Source organism: Cervus elaphus, chromosome 4 (genome assembly GCF_910594005.1).
Source record: "Cervus elaphus chromosome 4, mCerEla1.1, whole genome shotgun sequence".
NCBI lineage: Eukaryota > Metazoa > Chordata > Mammalia > Artiodactyla > Cervidae > Cervus > Cervus elaphus.
Window position 1 is genome coordinate 61969232 of NC_057818.1, and position 21024 is coordinate 61990255.

A 21024-nucleotide genomic window follows, 5' to 3' on the forward strand; every position below is an offset into this window, starting at 1 on the left:
TGTAGCCACAAGCAAACATTACTCTACTTTCTGTCTCTATAGATATGGCTACTCTGGACATTTCATATAAATTAAGTCATATAATATGTGGCCTTGGACTTCCCTGGCTATCTAGTAGTTAAGACTCCAGTTTCCACTGCCTGGGGAATGGGTTCCATACTGGGTCTGGGAACTAAGATCCCAAAATGCTGCACTGTGTGGCCAAAAAAAAGAAAGAAAAAAAGAAAGTCTTATTTCTCCCTTTTTTCACTTAACATAATGTTTTCATAGTGCCATCCATGTTGGAATTTCTCAGTGCCTCATACGTTTCTACTGAGAAGTAGTAACATGCCACAGTTTCATTTACCTCATCATCATTTGATGGAGTTTTGGGTTCTTTCCACATTTTGGCTATTATAAAAAATACTTCTATCAAAAATCTCTTACAAGATGTTTATGTGGGTAAATGGCTTCAAATGTCTTCGGGGTATTTGTAAAAGTGGAAATGCTGGGTGTGACACAGTGATGGGTAAGAATTGTGGATTTTGCTATTCAGATGAGTAATGAACTACTTCCATGCAAAGCTATTTAGCAAAATTGGTCTCATGGTCTTGCCTTGATGCAAACAGCCTGAGAAATTAGGGGAGGACATACAGGTGCATGTTCAGTGAAGTCGCTCAGTTGTTTCTGACTCTTTGCAACTCCATGGACTGCAGCAAGCCAGGCCCATCACCAATTCCCGGAGTTTACTCAAACTCATCTCCATTGAGTTGGTGATGCCATCCAACCATCTCATCCTCTGTTGTCCCCTTCTCCCCCCGCCTTCAATCTTTCCCTGTATCAGGGTCTTTTCAAATGAGTCAGTTCTTCACATTAGGTGGCCAAAGTATTGGAGTTTCAGCCTCAGCATCAGACCTTTCAATGAATATTCAGGACTGATTTCATTTAGGATGGACTGCTTGGATCTCCTTGCAGTCCAAGGGATTCTCAAGAATCTTCTCCAACACCACAGTTCAAAAGCATCAATTCTTTGGCATTCAGCTTTCTTTATAGTCCAACTCTCACATCCATACATGACTACTGGAAAAATAAAAACCATACCTTTGACTAGACAGACTTTTGTTGGCAAAGTAATGTCTCTGCTTTTTAATATCTTGTCTAGGTTGGTCATAACTTTTCTTCCAAGGAGCAAGCAGCTTTTAATTTCGTGACAGCAGTCACCATCTGCAGTGATTTGGGAGCCCCCCCAAAAATAAAAGTCCATCACTGTTTCCACTGTTTCCCCATCTATTTGCCATGAAATGATGGGACCAGATGCCATGATCTTAGTTTTCTGAATGTTGAGTTTTAAGCCAACTTTTTCACTCTCCTCTTTCACTTTCACCAAGAGGCTCTTTATTTCTTCTTCACTTTCTGCCATAAGGGTTGTGTCATCTGCATATCTGAGGTTATTGATATTTCTCCTGGCAATCTTGATTCCAGCTTGTGCTTCATCCAGTCCAGCATTTCTCATGATGTACTCTGCATAAAAGTTAAATGAGCAGGGTGACAATATACAGGCTTGACTACTCCTTTCCCGATTTGGAACCAGTCTGTTGTTCCATGTCCAGTTCTAACTGTTGCTTTTGACCTGCATACAGATGTCTCAGGAGGCAGGTCAGGTGGTCTGGTATTCCCATTTCTTGAATAATTTTCTACAGTTTGTTGTGATCCACACAGACAAAGGCTTTGGCACAGTCAATAAAGCAGAATTAGATGTTTTTCTGGAACTCTTTAGCTTTTTCAGTGATCCAACGGATGTTGGCAATTTGATCTCTGGTTCCTCTGCCTTTTCTAAATCCAGCTTGAACATCTGGAAGTTCACGGTTCACATCCTGTTGAAGCCTGGCTTGGAGAATTTTGAGCATGACTTTGCTAGTGTGTGAGAGAAGTGCAATTCCACCCCAGTATTCTGGCCTGGAGAATTCCATGGACTTCTTATCACAGACAGAGCAGAAAGGAAATAAATCTATAAGTTGAAAAGCCCTGAGGTACTAATTTTAGCTTCTCATTTGCCTCATTGGGCAGAGTGGTCATGTGGCACATGGAATATTATACTCTCAAGATAAACATCAGAGAAAGTTGACAAATCTGTTCCTGACAGCTTTTCCCATTACCTTTCTCTGTTGAGGTAGAAATATGAAATTCATAAATTCTCATTTCTTATTAAAATTATGGTGGTCGTTTAAGACAACTAGCTTATATTTGGAAAAAAGATGAGATTTTTCGTTTCCATAAAAATTAGACAAAATCTAAAAATTAAAAGGGTTTTGCCTCTTAGCATTCACCCTTCTTAGTCATACAAAAGTCATGTTGCTGCAAGAAACATGAAGACTAAGTGCTCATGGTCATAGAAGTAGAAAGGACAGAGGATCCATCCCCCACCACCCAGCACATTCTGGACTTCCTTTTAAGTGAGAATGATAAACCTCCTACTTTATTTAGTGAAGTCACTCAGTCGTGTCCGACTCTTTGCGACCCCATGGACTATAGCCTGCCAGGCTCCTCCGTCTATAGGATTTTCCAGGCAAGAATACTGGAATGGGTTGCCATTACCTTCTCCAGAGGATCTTCCCGACCCAGGGATTGAACCCGGGTCTCCTGCACTGCAGGCAGACTTTTTACCGTCTGAGCCACCAGGGAAGTCCCTAAAAAATTAATACTGGAGTGGGTAGCCTTTCCCTTCTCCAGGGGAACCTTCCCAACCCAGGCCTCCTGCATTGCAGGTGGATTCTTCACCAGCTAAGCCACCCAGGAAGCCCTGGTTTTATTTTTTGATAGGAGTATAATGGAGAAATGGAGCCTTTCAGAACCAGAACTTAAAAAATTGTGGCTTGCGAAAGCTTCATGAAAACATACGTTTATTGATGAGTTGGATGTCGACCACACGTTGCCTAAAAATCACAATGTGTGAAAAAAGTAAAGCAGGAGAATGTATGACAAATGTTCAGAAAAATAGGTTGAAATGTTACCAGAGTAAGGAATCAGCTGCCACAAATATTACATGTTTCGGATTTTGTTGTTGTGTTTTCGTTTGGTCATGCCTGAAGGGATCTTACTTCCCTGACCAGGGATCTGACCATCCAACCTATGCCCTCTGCGTTGAAAGTGTGGATTCTTATCTACTGGACTGCCCCAGCAGTCCCAGATATTATAGGTTTACTTGACGATTTGATATACTGACTTATGAGAACCTCCTTTGCAGTGATAGAGTACACTCATTTATTCTGTCACTCTAGAATGATTTCAACCATGGACCATCTATCAGGAAGCAAACTCAATGCACTTTCTTTATGTAGCTCATATTTTATATTGGTAGGTCGCAATAATTAATGCAATAAGATGGTGGGACTTCCCTGTGGTGGTCCAGTGGTTAAGACTCTGCACTTCCAATGCAGGGGACATAGCTTCCACTCTTTGTCAGGGAACTAAGATTGCCACATGCCTCAGAGGGGTCAAAAATAAACATTAAAAATTGTCTCAGAAAAGGTAAGATGGTGATTTGTACCATGAAAGTGTATGGGTACAATGATGGAGTGAGAGTGTGTTGTAATTTAAACAATTTGTTTACGAAATGCTGATATGATAAGGAGATATTTGCACAAAATCATTAATTAACTGAAAGAGTCATGAGTCAAAGGATGCCATGGCCTCTGAAACCCATGAAAGTAAACAAAACAAAACAAAACAATTCTTACCTGGGTAGTGCTTTAAATCATTTTATAATTCTGGACTCCAGAATTCAAGAGAATAAATCCGTGTTGTTTTCAAGCAGTTAGTTTGTGGTAATTTGTTACAACACCAATAGGAAATTTAATGAAATGGAGTATGTAGAAAATCAAAAGGATCTACAAAATATTCTAGGGAAGGTATGATTTTCAAGATGTCAGAACACAAAAACAATATACAAAATGCATTGAAATTTTGTTGTTGTTTAGTTGCTAATTTGCGTTCAGCTCTTTGCAACCCCATGGACTGTAGCCCCCCAGGCTCCTCTGTCCATGGGATTGTTGAGGCAAGAATACTGGATTGGGTTGTCATTTCTTTTTCCAGGGGATTTTTCCCACCAGGGATCAAACCCAAGTCTCTTACACTTACTGCATTATTAGGCATATTCTTTACCACTAGTGCCACCTGGGAAGCCCCCAAATGCTAATATCTCTATGTAAACATCATGTCAATTGATTGCCATTTTTTCTATGGATGAAACCTTCATGGATGAAACCTTCCACCTATAGGGAATGTGGGAAAACCTACTCTGTAAGTACATGTTTAATGACACATTGCCATCAAAATATTGAGGGTAGATATGAAGTTATCAGATGGTTGATAATCTACTTTTGCTTTCTTTAGGGTTTTTATTAAAGAGAATATACCTCCCCACTAAATGCCCTCAGAAATACAGCAAAGTTAATATTCTTTAGATTAAATAAATCCCAATGTCTTCTGAATACTGTATATTTTACAGGCTCTGTTAACCAGATCTGATAGAACCCTCAGCAATAGAACACAAAGATGTAAAATACATTAGAGCTTAAGAAGAAAAGATAAATATTAATTACTCTCAGAGTGAATATATAATGAACTTGATATTGCATTATATTTACTTATGATTGACTTAATTATATTATGATGTAAACAAGCTTTTCTCAAAAGTATGTGAAGATAATTCAGTGTAAGTGTGGAACAGAATAATTATTTTACCAAATAAAGCAGTTCTCATCAAAAGAAAAAAAATTCTCTTATTTCCATTTCTCTTTTTATCTTATCTATCTTAAATGATGGATGCTAGTTAAACATATTGTGGTAATCATTTCACAATATAGGGAAATCAGACTATTTTGCTGTATACCTTAAACTTATACAATCATGTATGTAATTGCATGAAGAGCTGTTTATATAGCTCTTATATGTCACTGTGGAGTTGGTTTTAAAGAGGCAAATAACTAAAAAAATTAGCAAAAAGAGAAACAATAAAATTTATAACAATTTTTAAAAACATATTGCTCTTTTTAAAGCCCTGGTTAATAATCTAAATTATCACTTCTCTTGGTTCTCCAGTATCAGATCCCAGATCTTGTCCTTGTCTCTGGAACTGAACAGAGTATTTAATTTGGCCTCTGCAGTGAAAGAGAGATAGAAGTAGAGAAGCTATTCTGCACTATGAAATAGACCATACAACGTAGGGAGAGTTTTGTATTTCTCATTCTAGTGTGTAATACAGAGACAAGTTCAGTTCTTGTTTCCTTAAACTGCTGAAATTAATTCTAATTGCACAAAATGTTCCTGCATCCAGCTACTGTCCTATGTCAACTACTCTGGGAGACCCACATTTCCAGAATCCTGAATTGTCTTTAGGCCTCACTGGCAGAGCAGGAGAGCAGCCTGCTGGCAAAAACAATTCCTTTTACTTAAACCGTTTTCAACTTGTTTAAAGGGAACAAGTTGAAAGTTATGTTACTTTCGGACATAACTGGCCCACAGAAATGCAAACTTTACCTTAAAGTTGTTTCTCTCTGCAACTTCAAATAAGCCGGTAATGGACCGGAAGGGACCTTGAGACCCACCCCCTTTTCCACCACCCCCTTTTCCGCCCTCGGGTGGCTCAGGCTCAAACCTGGGCTCCCCGCCCACCGCCCTGTCTCTAGCGCTCCGCCCAGGCCCCGCCCAGGAAGCCCCGCCTCTTCGCCTCGCGCACGCGCAGTTGTCTGCAGACCCGGAAACGGAATGCTTGGGACGAAGGTCAGTCTGCAGAGCGTAAGTTTCTCTTCTCTAGCTTAAATCTTCTGTGCTTTGCGGTGCTTTGACTCCATCTTCAGGGTCTTGGAGTCACTGCGGTCTTTAAATTCCCTCTCACGCACCCACTCGCCATGTAAACCGAGACGTCAGTGTTAAAAGAGTTCGCAGACCGTTTCCCTTTGGGTTTTCGATGTTTCTGGGGTCAGTATCGAAGGCCTTGGCTTTTCTGCCTTCGGTCCACGTAGACACTGCTTTTCGCCACATTTTCCTGCTTAAAACCCTTTACTATCTCTGCCTTCCGCCTCATGTCAAGTCTTCGTCTGCGAGGTGGATTCTCGCCCCCCAGCCTCGCCCTCTGCCCCTGGAGGCCGCGCCGGCCGCCCCGCTGCCGGAGAGGCCGAGTCCTTCTCCCGTGCTGGGATTCTGAAGAGCCCACCCGGTTCCTGAGACCCCCTCGCTCGCAGCCCCTCAGTCCTCGCGTCTCCTCAGACCCGTCCTTCTGCCCCGCAGGGCCCCCTCTCCTGGTCAGCCCTAACCCAGGGTAGAGGTGGTGACGTGGGCCATCTCTGTGACGCCCAGTGTTGTTTGGTCCAGAGATCCAAACGGTCTTTTTCAGTCCGCGGGCGTCTTATTCAGTCGCCATCCTCGTAAATACAGGGGCGAGGAGAAGCAGACAGAGAGAGCGACTGAGACAGAAAAATTGAGAAGGATGAAGAATGAGGGAAAACCGGTGGGAACAGAGAGGGACTTGTCAATAGTAAAGTGAAAGTGGTTACGCCTTGAAGGTAGAAAGTGAATAAAATAGAGAAGTAAGTTAAAAATGCCAGATCTCCAGGGATTGGATAGCTGACATAGGGAGAGGGGCTCAGGATCTACTGGTAGAAGGGTGGCAACAATGATGAGGCCCTTCACACAGAGTCCGGGAGAGGATAAAAGGTGGAAACATAGCCTTCAGAGCATCATGGTGATTGGGAGAGAAGGAGAAGAAAAATATTGACTGCAAGAGCGAAGGGAGAGAGAGCAGGAAGGAAGCATCACCACCTGGGGTGCCCGAGAGTGGGGAGGAAGGGAGTGTAACAGAGAAGGAGTGTAACTGAAGGGCACAGAGGAAGCAGAGAAAGGGGCAGAAATATATAAAAGATGTAGGGCAGTCAGAAAAGTTAGAGAGAAGGAGCATCAAGAGAGGGAATGATTTGCAGAGTGGAGTGAGACAGGTGTGAGAACATAGGAGGGCAGGAACAGCAGGAAAGTAGAAGGGAACAAAAAGAGAAAGATATAGAAATAGGGAGACAGGATAATAATATGTGGAAACACATAGTGTAGGTAGACACGATTGTCACACTAAGTGAAGTAAATCAGACAGACACACATGATATCACTTATATGTGGAATCTAAAAAAAATGGTACAAATGAACTTATTTACAAAGCAGAACTAGGTTCACAGATACTGAAAACAAGCTTGTGGTTCCCAAACATGGAAGGAGGAGGAGGGATAAATTAGAAGTTTGGGATGAACAGATACACACTACTATATATAGAATAATTAAACAAGACCTACTGTATAGTGCAGGGAACTGTATTTAATATCTTATAATAACCTCTAGTGGAAAATAATCTGAAAAAATATATATTTGGTGAAAAAAAGGATACCCTACACTATTTGATCTTCAAAGCTCTATCAAGCACTGAAAAAAAGTATAGGAACTGACTTATTGATCTTTCTGTAGGAGTTGACTGTTTTGAGTCCTTCCTGAGACTGTGCAGCAGAGGACTGTCTGTTCCACATGGTGAGGTCTTCCTGTGTGTGTGTGGGGAGGGGTAGGGGGGGCGGGCACAGGATGGGGGTGTGTTGATTTTAAGCATTAAACTGCCTATTTTCATCTTTCAAGACTGACTTCTAAAGACTCAGACTGAGGAAGAAGCCTGGAAGAGCAAAGAAAAGGAGTCAGGAATGGCTATTTCTCAGGTAAGGTCATATTCTCAGTTGATTCCCAGTCTGTCTACCTTCTATTCTGTGGTCCTGGCACCACTGAAAATGCATTTTGCATATATGCAAAATCAATTCAGAGCATTCTTTTCTCTTGCACTGCTTTATGTATCTGTGTTTATGCCAGTACCACACCATCTTGACTACTTTTTAATATGTTTTGAAATCTATAAAGGTTCCTTCCTTTCTTCTTCTTTGGCAATTTGGGACTCTTGGAGATTCCCTATGAGTTTTAGTGTGATAACTTACATTCCTGCCAAAATTGCCATGCAACTTTTGATGGGGATTAGATTGAATCTGTAAAACACTTTGGGTAATAAGTTCATTTTAAGAATATTTAGTCTTTCAATCCAAGAGTATAGGATGTTGGTTTATTTGTATCTCTTTATATATCTTTCAAGGTTAATAGTTTTCAGTATTCAAGTTTTTCACCTCTTTCTTGGATTTATTATGAAGTGTTGTATCCTTATGGTGCTTTAGAAATAGGATTCTTTTTTAATTTTCTTTTGACGTTGTTCATTGTGTATCTGCTTCCCTGGTACTGCAGTTGGTAAAGGATCTTCCTGCAATGCGGGAGACCTGGGTTTTATCCTTGGATTGGGGCGATCCCCTGGAGAAGGAAATGGCAACCCACTCCAGTATTCTTGCCTGGGAAATCTCATGGACAGAGGAACCTGGTGGGCTATAGTCCATGGGATCATAAGACTCAGACACAACTGAGGGACCGAGCACACAGGCAACTAAACCACCACCATTATGTATAGAAATTTACCTGATTTTTGCACATGGACTTTTGTATCCTGCAACTTTCCTAGAGTTATTTTTTGATGTAGCAGTTTCCTTGTGGAATCTTTACTATTTTTACATATAAAAGTTGTCATCTATGAAAAAAGATAATTTTACTTTTTCCAATTTGGATAAGTTTGATTTCTTTTTCTTGTCTAATTTCTCTGATGAGGGCTTTCTGTACTTTGGTGGACAGTAGTGCAGAAGTTTGTATCCTTGCCTTCTTCCTGATCTGAGAAGGAAAGCTTTCTAGTTCAATGTTTATATGTATATTTTTTTTCTTCTTAACTTTGACCAAGCCGAGCCACCTGTGGGATCTTAGTTTCTCTATGAGAGATTGAACCCGGGGCTACGGCAGTGAAATCACTGAATCCTAACCACTGGACCATCAGGGACCTCCTGTGTTTTCAATTGTGTGTTTACATATGTGTGTGTGAGTGCATGGAAGTACACGTCCATGGTTTTGATAAAAACATACTTCAAACCTATCTTTACACTTGAAATTATATCTTAAATATAATCCTTGACCTCAAAAAATTTTTTTGCAGTGTCATGTTAATGGTTTAAATAGCAATAAGATTACTAACATCTTATGTATGTTTGTGTGTGAGCCCACATATATGATGATCTTTAATGCTCTTCTATGTTGTTCATCTTCAGCTTCTTTCAGATTTTCTCAGAGAACCCTCTGTCAGTGTGCCTTTAATACTCTTTCTGTTTTTCAACTGTTTGATTCTTTAGCTTCAATTCCAGAGGCCAGCCCTCTGAGTTCTAATATTACTGTTTAGTTTCATGACCTGAGTCAAGTGTCTCCAAGTGTGTCTGACGCAGTATTCTCTGCTTTAAGATGGGAAGAGATCATCTCTAATGAGCTGTTATGTTTATAGCAATTTCATACATGTAAAGAATTGATTTAGAATGGGATTTGGCCTATAGTAAGTGTTCCAACACTTCGAGTCATTGCTCTTATAATCGTCGTAATTGCAGATTTTGACCTTTCTGTAAAGCCACTGTGGACTTTGTCATCTCTGAAGATCCCATTGGTGCTGTAGCTCATCTAGATATTGACTATCATATGGTGTATAAAACATAATAGGTAACATTTCTGCATAGACCACCTGTTATTGAATTTTATTTCTATGTTGTGAGTTGTCCAGAAAAAGTGAAAAACCTACATTGTATGGAGGATATCATAATCTCTATGAAAAGGGATAAGAAATTAAAATTACAGATGCATAATTTGCTCCAGATACCTTTACCTGGATCTGTCAGAATACATACTTCAATTGAATGGATCCTTCCTCCTCTCTCCTCTTCTCATTTTGTGCAAAAATAAGAACTCTCTTCATGGCCCTTTGATGAGATGTTTTGTTTCAGGAACAGTTGACCTTCAAGGATGTTGCTGTAGAATTCTCTCAGGAGGAGTGGGAATGCCTGGACCCTGCTCAGAGGGCCTTTTACATGGACGTGATGGTGGAGACCCTCAGGAACCTAATCTCTGTGGGTGAGGATAACTTCGCTTCAGAAATTGGAATCTGTCCTTGGGTATCATTGCATTTCCCTTCTGTGCCCCTTGGGAGCCCCTGTTTTGCTTGACTGATCTGAAATCCCTGTTGATTCAGACAAGAAAAGCTTCATGCTGTGGTATCACGAGTCTAAGCTTAGCTTTTCTGCAAATGATTAATCCATTTCATGATACGTCAGGCATTGTTCCAGAGCATAAGTATTTATAAGGCTGAGGGCAAACTTTTAAAATATCAAATTCTCTTTTTTTCTGCCCCTATGCTTTTTGCTCTACTGCTTCTTGGAAGAGAGCTCATTATCTGAATATTACACTGTTTCCTCTGCATTCACTAGGAGGCAAGTGATGGACCAACTTGTGATAGAGTTCTTCAAACCCACCTTCAGTGTCCTCACTCCTCACCTGAACAAAGAGCTGGGATGCTAGAAAAGCCCCAGCTCTTCATGTTTCATTCTTTTGAGAAGCAGAAATTTCTATTTCTGATCGGAATATTATTTCCATCTTGGAACAAGAGGAACACCCCTAGCCTGTGAAGAGTGACGTGAAAAGAGCAACCCACCAAGAGGATAGGAATGTATCAAAAGTCTGAGCACAGGTCAGATCTCAGAAGGGCAGAGAGGAAGTGGCAGTATTACTGGTCTTTGGGTAACTCTACCCATGTGGGAGAGTTCAGAAAACAGAAGTTTATTTATTGTGAATGCTGAGAGCACATTTTTCTTGCTCCTGGGTCATCATTCTGTTCTTCAACATGTAGAATGTATTCTTTCACCCTCTGGTGGAGCCCCACCAGAAGCAAAAGCAAAGTCTTCATCATGATCTACACTCTGCCATCTGGTCCCTGTGAACTAGTTGTTGGTTGACTTTGAGCACCTCGAAGACGGTTGCTTTATAAGGGCCTTTTACCCCTTTCACTTCTCTCCCGGGACTTGATTTCATTGGATGCTCAGGTCTCAGTCTATATAAATAAGAGTTGATGCTTCCAGACTCACTCCCTGGGCTTTTCTCTCTTTCATCCCCATTTGTGTTCTTAAAAGATCTAATCAGAAGATGGGAAGGCATTGGCTGCTTTTTGATTCCATGTGGCACCTTCATGGAGCTGTTGTCTCAAGCTCTCTCCCCTTGTTTAGATTTTGCAGCCATTTCTTCTGTTCTGATTTTTGCCACACACTTCAGGGATATGTGAAACTGGGAGGCACATTGGGTCTTGTGTAGTTTTTACATGGCAAAACTACAAAGACAGTGGATAAAGAGATCCTCTTTTTTGATTTCCTAGTTCCTCATGGGGGAAATATGTGTATCTTTCAGGCTCTTGGTTTGGCATCTTGGGTTGACTGCATGGTTTCATCTCTTCACCAAATCTTGTATTTTTTCCACTCTTTCATCGCTCTCCTATGGCTCTACCTAATCAGTATACTCTCCTGATTCCATATTCTTCTACGTTTGCATGATTTTACCTTTTGAAACTTGAGGGATTTTGTGTCTGTGTGATTAAATAAACTTAATAAATAAATTAATTAACTTATTTTATTGGCTTTCATAGGCTCTGAGAGAAATATAAAAATAACTAGCACATTCTTGCCTTCAAGTAGAAAAGTTTTAATCTTGACTGTGAAACTTGCTTTTGAAATACAGTCCTAGAGTTTATAATTTTATCCAGTTTCCTTACTGTGATAATCCACTTGTAGTGGACAGCTCTGGATGGACTCTTTGTGGGGTGGATTTGCTAACAGAAAGTTTTTGATGGAGAATGCTTTTCCTTATGAGTTATAATATTTTCCTGCTATGTACTGAGTCACCACTTGAAGCTACTTAGTAGATTGCTCAGCATGTTGTAGGATAAGAGAAAGTATCATGAGAGCCTCACTTTCTCTGTTGTTCTCTTTTCTTTTCCTGGCTTTGAGGACTGTCAGAAAAGCCTGCCTCAAGGGCACGGTGTCAGTCTTGTTTCCAGATACCAATGACCATCTCCTATGAGCCAGAGGAGATGATGTAGGCGTTTATCCCAGGAAAACTTTATTCACGTTCTCCTCTTCCTGATGTTGGACCCCTGGACTGGAGGGTCTGATGTGGGGCTTCTGTGGGAGAAACTGTTTGATAATTATTCTCCAGTTTGTCTGTCACCCAAACAAAGTATGAGATTTGATTGTATCATGGATCCGCCCCATCCCTCCTATCTTGTTGGGGTTCTTTCTTTATGGCTTTAGTTGTAGCAGATATTTTCTGGTAGAGTTTAGTCTTTGTCAGTGATGGTTGTTCTGCAGATTATTGTGATTTTGGTGCTTGGAAAAGCAAGTATGATGATTGTGCTGGTGAGAGGAAGTGAGCATAGGATACGTCTGCTCCGCCATCTTGGCTGCTCTCTGGTACAGTTATATTCACCTAGATATACAATCACTAGCTATGCTCCCACATATGCATATACCTTGTACTCCACTCATGCCATTTCTCATTGCTGACCTTTCTTCACATGGTACTTCTATGTGGATGGGAAGACTGTCATTTGCTCACATATTTAAATCATTATTTTCATCCCAGTTTCCCTAGCACTCCTTTGCTCATCACGCCACCTTCCACATCACTCGGTGTAAAAATGGTCCCTCTTTTCCTGTTGTACAGCTTTCTCATGACACGACCAAAATCACTATGTGCAGTTGTGAAGACTTAGAAAAACCATTTTCAGGAAGGGTGGCTAAATAACATTATTAGTTACAATGGCTGACTTCTTTTGTGTCTCCCTTGGAATGTTCTTTTTAAACTCCTGATATTTGTTTTAATATTTTGTAATCTGTACTACTGGGGTGAGCAGCCATGCTTTAGAATATGTTGTTATTATTTGGAAGTTCAGTTCAAATCCTGTGTCTCTCAGTACTTTCTGTATCAATTGTCATGCATAGAAATCTGTGAGTCAAACCTGTGATTTGAAAACTTGTGTTGATTTACCTCATGCCTTTTAAACCTTTAAAAACAAGCCTTTTGAAAAACAAAAAAATAAAAAAAAAAATAAAAACAAGCCTTTTGAAACAGATTAGTGCTCTTTGATGGCTTACACTCTTGCATGTTTTATAATCATGATTGAAAAGTTGCTTTTTTTAAAAAAATTATTTATGTATTTACTTTTGGCTGTGCTGGATATTCCTTGCTTCGTGTGCTTTTTCTCTAGTTGTGGAGGGCAGGGGCCACTCTCTAGCTGCTGTGTGTGGCCTTCTCATGTTGTGGCTTCTCCTGTTGTGGAGCAGGGCTCCAGGGCGTGCAAGCTTCGGTAGTTGCAGCTTCCAGGCTCTAGAGCACATGTTCAATAGATGTGGCACATGGACAAGTTGCTCTGAGGAGTGTGGGATCTTCTGGATCAGGGGTGAAACTCACATCTGCATCGGCAGGTGGATTGTTCACCACTGAGCCATCAGGGAAGCCTGAAAAGTTACTTTTTATAAATAGTTATATTAATATTCTGTCATGTTTATTATAATACCATTTTGCATCACATCTTGTATGCTTTTTATCTCCAGTTTGTGCTAATCAACACTGTGTCTGACCCTAGTGGATAAATTTACAAATTGCTGTTTATTACATACCTTTTTAGAGCCAATGAACTGGAGAATTTTAAGTGTTCTGTGAAGGCTGGGAATGACTTTATTTATTTGCTGTTAGGTACATAACTCTAGAATATTTTATTGGTTAATTCTTAGTTGTAGTTAATATATGGTTTTTCAACTTTTATTATAGAGTACAACTGACATGTGCCGTTTGTTAATGTTGTAAAATGCATATTCTTTATGGATACATAGCTCTACAGCAGATATTCAGAAAAATTTTTTGTGAAAAATTGTGTTAACAAATTCTTCCATTTTTGTAGTGGTTTTTGCCATACATTGACATGAATCAGCCATGGATTTACATGTATTCCCCATCCCGATCCCACCTCCGACCTCCCTCTCCACCCGATCCTTCTGGGTCTTCCCAGTGCACCAGCCCCGAGCACTTGTCTCATGCATCCAACCTGGGCTGGTGATCTGTTTCACCCTAGATAATATACATGTTTTGATGCTGTTCTCTCGAAACATCCCACCTTCACCTTCAGCCTCCAATTAATAAAAAAAATGGAAAAAAAAATCTTCCATTTTTATATGCTGTGTTTTGTAATTCCATACGACCAGTTATTTATTCATTAGATAAGTTTGTTTTGGGTTATGTACATTACAGTGGGTTGTGTGGTCTTTAGCATTTATTTCTATGCCATAGAATACAGAATATATGTACAGTATAATATTTTTTTGTCTCCTTATTAGCGAGACCATTGGTCTCCAAATATACCAAAGCATAATTGGTGTCAAAGCTTTGGTGTCATAGTGACAAAATATTCTTTCTTTGAGAGTTAAGCTACATTGGTCTAGTGTGAATGTTTTTGTCACGGGGTGTTAGAAGTCAGCTGTTATTGTTGTTATTGTTCCGTCTCTAAGTTGTACCCTGACTCTTTGCAACCCTATGAACTGCAGCATGCCAGGCCTTCCTGTCCCTCACTATCTCTTGGAGTTTGCCCAAGTTCATGTCCATTGAATCGGTGATGATATCCAACCATCTCACACTTTCACCTTACATATAATCACTCTTTCTTTAGTAAACAGTCCTATTCCTTTAGTGTTCCTAAAATTTTTAAGGTCATGATTTGGAACTTTCATAACCTTATTGGGCATAAATAGTACTTTTGTTTTATCTTATTTTGACCATGCTGTGTGACATCTTAGTTCCCTGGCTGGGGATTGAACCCATCCCCCTTGCAGTGGGAGCACAGAGCCCTAACCACTGGACTGCCAGGCAGTTCCCTACTTTTGGTTTAATGTCATATATTCAACATTACACTTTTATTCATGAGTTGTAATGAGTAATACACTTTATGGTTCTTTGTATCTTGTAGATATCTCTCATATACATGTGGTCAAGAAATTACAACCAACAGCAAGCAGTGATACAGGAGATGCATTCCAAACAGTGACATTGGAAAGACAAAAAAGCCCTGAAATGAAATATTTTTGCTTCACGGAAATCCAGGAAGATGACTTTGGGTGTCAGTGGAAGAATGATGAAAGAAATTACAGAGGAATGCCTGTAATGTATAAGGAAAATGTAACTCACAGAAGAGATCGACAAGGTAGGTGGGATGCAGGAAAGAAGCCTATTAAAAATAGACTTGTGTTAAACTTTCAGGATGAACTGCATATATTTAAGAAAAATATTTACAAATGTCATGAATGTGGCAAATCCTTCAATTATGGCTCCTCTCTCAGTAGACACCTTCTAATCCATACAGGAGAGAAGTTATATAAATGTGGTATATGTGGCAATGTTTTTCGTCTGAAGTCACACCTTGTAAGTCATTGGACAACTCACACTCGTGCAAAAATTTACAAATGTGATGAGTGTGGTAAAACCTTTAATCACGGCTCCTCCCTCCGTAGACATCAGATAAGGCATACAGGAGAGAAAGTGTATAAATGTGATGTATGTAGCAAAGTCTGTAGTCAAAATTCCTCTCTTAAACGTCATCAAAGAATTCATACCGGAGAGAGACCTTACCGATGCAATGAGTGTGGCAAAACCTTTAATCGTGGCTCTCACCTCTCCACACATGAGGTAATCCATACAGGCATGAAATTATGTAAGTGTGATGTATGTGGCAAAGTCTTTAGTCAGAATTCATGCCTTCGAATTCATCGGAGAATTCACAACGGAGAGAAACCTTACAAATGTAATGAGTGTGGTAAGGTCTTCCGTCAAAATTCACATCTTGGAAGACATCAGAGAATTCATACTGGGGAGAAACCTTACAAATGTGATGAGTGTGGCAAGGTCTTTAATCAGTATTCAAATCTTGCAAGCCATCAAAGAATTCATACTGGAGAGAAACCTTATAACTGTAATGTGTGTGGCAAGGTCTTCAGTCAGAATTCAAATCTTGTAAGTCATCAGAGAATTCATACTGGTGAAAAACCTTACAAATGTAATGAGTGTGGCAAATTTTTTAATCAAAGAGCATACCTTACAAAGCATCAGAGAGTTCATATTGAAGAAAAGTCTTACAAATGTAATGAGTGTGGGAAGGTCTTCAGTCGAAATTCAAATCTTGAAAGTCATCAGAGAATTCATACTGGAGAGAAACCTTTCAAATGTAATGAGTGTGGCAGGTTGTTTTCTCAAAAGCCAAACCTTGGAAAGCATCAGAGAATTCACACGGGAGAGAAACCTTACAAATGTCATGAGTGTGGGGAGGTCTTTAGTCGAAATTCACTTTTTGCAGTTCATCAGAGAATACATAACGTAGAGAAGGCTTTCAGCTGTAATGAACTTGAAATGCCTTTACTTAATTCTCAACCTTCACTAAGTATCAGATAATTTATACACGAAAGAAACTATGTATGTGTGACATATGTGGGAAGTCTTCATTCAAAACTTACAGCGTACAATTCACTGGGGATTTCATAGTAGGGAGCAGCTAAGCAGATGTCATGAATATGCCAAAAATTTTGTGCCTGCAAGCCTCATTTTCTATCAGATAATCTATAGGGGAGAGAAACCTTACAAATGTACTAAGTATCTCAAAGCCTTCAGCCCAAGTTCATACCTTGAGATCTGCCAGATACTTTATACTGGAGAGAAACCTTTCAAATATAATGAGTGTGGCAAGTGCTTCAGTGTCAAGTCCAAGTTACCATCAGGTGACCCATCCTGGTAAGAGACTTTAATAATACAGTGATACGACAAGGCTTTTAGAAGGTAGCCACATCTTAGGCTTCATTAGAAAATTCATTCCGGATAGAAACCAGATAAATGTATTTTATTGTGGTCAGGCCTTAAGAGGAAGAATTTATGAATTAACTCATTCTCGAGTTAATTAACTCACTAATTAATTTATTAATTAACTCATTCTCACAAATCTCATTTGTGAGATTATCGAGTTAACTCACTAATTAATTTATTAATTAACTCATTCTCACAAATAATCTCATTTGTGAGATTATCTCACAGATGCCATGGATGTGAAATAATAATCTTACTGCTCAGGTAGGACAGTTTTTATTTGTGAGTGACGGACCACCTGGAGAACAGGGACTGAAAGTAGTAGGAGGTTTATCATTCTCATCTAACAGGAAGTCCAGAGGCTGCCACGTGGGGTGTGATGGGATCCTCTGCCTCTTCAACCTCCATGAGTACTTAATCCTCCCCTTATAGTAACATGACTGCTTTATGACTGAGAAGGCTGAAGGCTGAGGGCAAAAACCCTTCTCACTTTAAGGTTTTTGTATATTCTCTCTGGTATTTTCTCCCTGGGTCATGTGCTTGTGACATGTCTAAGGACTCTGCATCAAGTTCTGGATTCTGAAGTTTTTGTTCTATAGCATTTTTCCTAAATCTCTTACAGTGTAAAGTTCCATAATTTGTTTTAAAGCATTGGTTAACTTTTTGCTGATGTTTGACAGATGTAGAGTTTAAATGGAGAGATTTTCTTTTGTACTATGAATATTTCATTGACGAGCACATGTGTGGGACAGGCCTGCCTTCATTGAGTTGCCTGGGTACCTTTGTCAAAAAGTAATTGGAAGTACACTTGACCCTTGAACAAGGCAGGGAGTTAGGGTTTAGTCTCCTGAGCAGTTCTAAATCCATGTATAATTTAATGCTATCCCGCTATATCCGTGATTCTGCATCCTCGGATTCAACTGACCTCAGATCCTGTAGTAGTGTTTATTAGGAAAAATGCCCGTATAATTGAATCCACACAGCTGAAACCTGTGCTATTCAAGGGTTAATGTACGGTGTGGTGTCCTCAGTCGTGTCCAGCTCTTTGTGACCCCACGGACTGTAGCCCACCAGGCTCCTCTGTCCATGGGATTTCCCAGGCAAGACTACTGGAGTGGGTTGCCATTTCCTCCTCCAGGGCATCTTCCCCACCCAGGGATTGAAACTGCATCTCTTGGGTCTCCTGCATTGGCAGGTGGATTCTTTACCCCTGTGCCATCTGGGAAAAACTGTAGTGATGGAGGGCTACTTCTTGTCTCCTCATTCTGTTCCATTGGTCTTTGCGTCTGTCATTCCACAAATCCCACATAGTCTTGATTCCTGTCACTGTATTAGAAATCTTGAGATCATGTGGGGTGATTCCAACCACTTCAGTATTTTTCAGGTGTTTTAGCTCTTCTAGTTCTTTCGCCTGTCTCTGTTATTTTTAGAATAATCTTGTTTGAATCTACAAAAATCTTGATGGAAAATGCATTAAACCTGTATGTCAATTTGGGATATTTTAATATCACTTCTATCTTGTGTCTTCCAGTCAATTAATCTGGTATGTTTTATTAATAGTTCAGTGAATATCATGTGTTTCTCTCAGATGACCTAAATAGAAGATTGTCTTTGATTTCGTTCCTCCCCATTGTAGGTTTTAAGCATAAAAATATTTGTTAGATTTACACGTTTTTCTCCTTTTTGAGCAAACATCGTATTCTATATTTAATTTCAGTTTCCATTTGTAAATTGCATGGATATAAAATTACAATAGATTTTTGCACGTTATGTCCTGACACCTTGCAAATTATACTTTTTTCTAGAAATTTGTATAGATTCTTTTGATTCTCTGTGCTTTATTTCCTTAAATTTCCTGTTTCTACTGCTAAGTTATCACAAACTGAGAGACTTGAAGGAACACAAGTTTATTCTCTTATGGTTCTGGAAGTCAGAAATGGGAAATGAGCCAAAGCCCTATGTTCCAGGATGCCAGAAGCCATTTAGATCCTTTGTTTCATGGGTCCCCATTTGTATTTGTATGGCACACACTTTGAATTAATGAATGATTTTCTTCAGACGTCTTCTTGTTCTATGAGCATTTTCTGAACACATTATTTAATTTAGGGCACCCTGTCACTCCATCTTTGTACATGTACACCTTAATAGTACTTAACACCATCATATATGATTTAATTATTGGTGACTTTCCCCTATAGAATATGCTCCTTGAAGGCAGGGTATTGATTTTGTTTCCTGCTAGATATCCAGTGATTGAAACCATTCTCAACTGACAGGTGTGTGAATGCATTTCATCAGTGCAAAGGGTTCTGTAATAGGTAGGGTCATAGAGCAGTAAGTCAAATGGTCTAATAAACATGTAATCATATTGTATTTGTGGCACCAAATTCTTTACTCTGTTACATTACACCCAAGCATTTTGAATGTTTGTCATGAATTCTCACAATATGATTTATTCACACATTGTGAATTTTCTCCAACATGTGCTAAACAGATCTAACTCATCAGTGAAGAAATGTCTTCATGAAGCTTTTTAATCCATACTTTTTTTTAAATTTTATTTTTATTTGGAGGATAATTGCTTTACAGTGGTGTGTTGGTTTCTCCCATACAACAGTGTGAATCGGCCATAAGCTTACATATGTCCCCTGCTTGTTGAGCCTCCCTCCTACCCCCTACCCCATCCCACCCGCTAAGTTGTCACAGAGCACTGGGTTTGAGCTCCCTGTGTTATATAGCACCTTCCCATTAGCTGTCTGTTTCACTCGTGTTAATGTATATGTTTCAGTGCTACTCTCTCCATTCATTCCACTCTCTCCTTCCCCTGCTATAATACACATTTTCAATGTAGGATTCCTTCTGTAATGCTCCATTCTACACCCATTACAAAATAGTAATTCTGTTTCTCCGGTAGGATAGTTTTTATTCGTGGGTGAGGGGCCACTTGGCAAATAGTAACTGAAAGAAGTAGGTTTATCATTCTCACCAAACAGGAAGCTCCAGAAGATGCCATGTGGGATGTGATGAGTCCATTGAAGGACCGAGAAAAGTGAAGGGTGAGAGGCAAAACACTTTTCGATTTAAGATTTTGTCTCATTTTCATGAAACAATAATCCTAGTCAGTACTTTCTGATATTATTAGCCATTTGCATTAAATGGCCACCATAATTTTAATAATAGATGTGAAATTTCTAATTTCGTATTTCTCTCTTGAGCAAAGAAAAACAAAGGGGGAAAACTGTTAGGAAGCAATTATATCAAAAGACTTTGTTCTTTATCCTGAGAGTATAATATTCCACATAACATGTGGTGACTCTGCTTCATGTTTGAAATGCCAAGCAAAACTTTTTAGAGCCCTTATGTTTTCTAAGTCATAGATTTATTTCCTTTCTGCTCTGATTCTAAATACACTTAAATAATTCACCATATTTTTTTTTGGCGGCGGGGGGGTGGGGTTGTGCTATCTATGTGGCATTCAGGATCCTAGTTCCCTGACCTGGGATTGAACCTTCACTCTCAGCAGTTAAGTGCCAATTCCTAACCACTGGACTGCCAATTTTGATATAGTAATTCTGATTCCAGTATCAGGGTAAGGAATCAAAGAATCCATTTTGAAATGCTTTTTAACCATGTCATCCTACCTGAATGTGAGAAATATACAGGAGGCTTGTAATTGGGAAATATTCTAACATCACTTCCAAATATATTTTAAGATTAGACTCATATTAATTATATGGTAATGTAACTGCTCTGAGGCTTCCCAGGTGTCTCAGTGGCAAAGAATTTGCCTGCCAATGCAGGAAACACAGGAGAACTGGGTCTCAGGCATTGCAGGTAGGTATTAATTATTTTAATATTTAGTTTTATTTATTTATTTGGCTCTGGTGGGCCTTAGTTGTGGCTTGTGGGGCCTAGTTCCCTGACCAGAGATTGAACCTGGGCCACCTGCATTGAGAATGTAGTGTCTTAGCCACTGGACCACCAGGGAAGTTTCAATCCTTCACTAATTTAGATATGAAAAGTGATACATTCAAAACAAAATAGTATCAAAATGCAAAAACAGTGTGCATATTTGAATCCCTGTCAAGCACTCTCTACTCTTGTTCTTTTCATTGAATTAACTTCAGTAAGTCTCTGTCTGCAGTGTTCTGAAATAAAACTAATTTTCCATAATCTATG

The 21024-nt window shown here is 39.6% G+C and overlaps 1 protein-coding gene across 1 annotated transcript in view; it reads left to right on the forward strand.

Moving 5' to 3' along the window:
* The first annotated feature begins 5790 nt into the window (after window positions 1-5790).
* LOC122692848 (zinc finger protein 665-like) overlaps window positions 5791-21024 on the forward strand; it is a 38532-nt gene continuing 23298 nt past the window's right edge. Inside the window, exons 1-5 of the mRNA XM_043900660.1 lie at window positions 5791-5958; window positions 7486-7545; window positions 7648-7724; window positions 9909-10035; window positions 14966-16437. Of these exons, the coding sequence (XP_043756595.1) occupies window positions 7710-7724; window positions 9909-10035; window positions 14966-16437 (1614 nt within the window). The 5' untranslated portion in view covers window positions 5791-5958; window positions 7486-7545; window positions 7648-7709. The remainder of the gene's footprint in view (window positions 5959-7485; window positions 7546-7647; window positions 7725-9908; window positions 10036-14965; window positions 16438-21024) is intronic.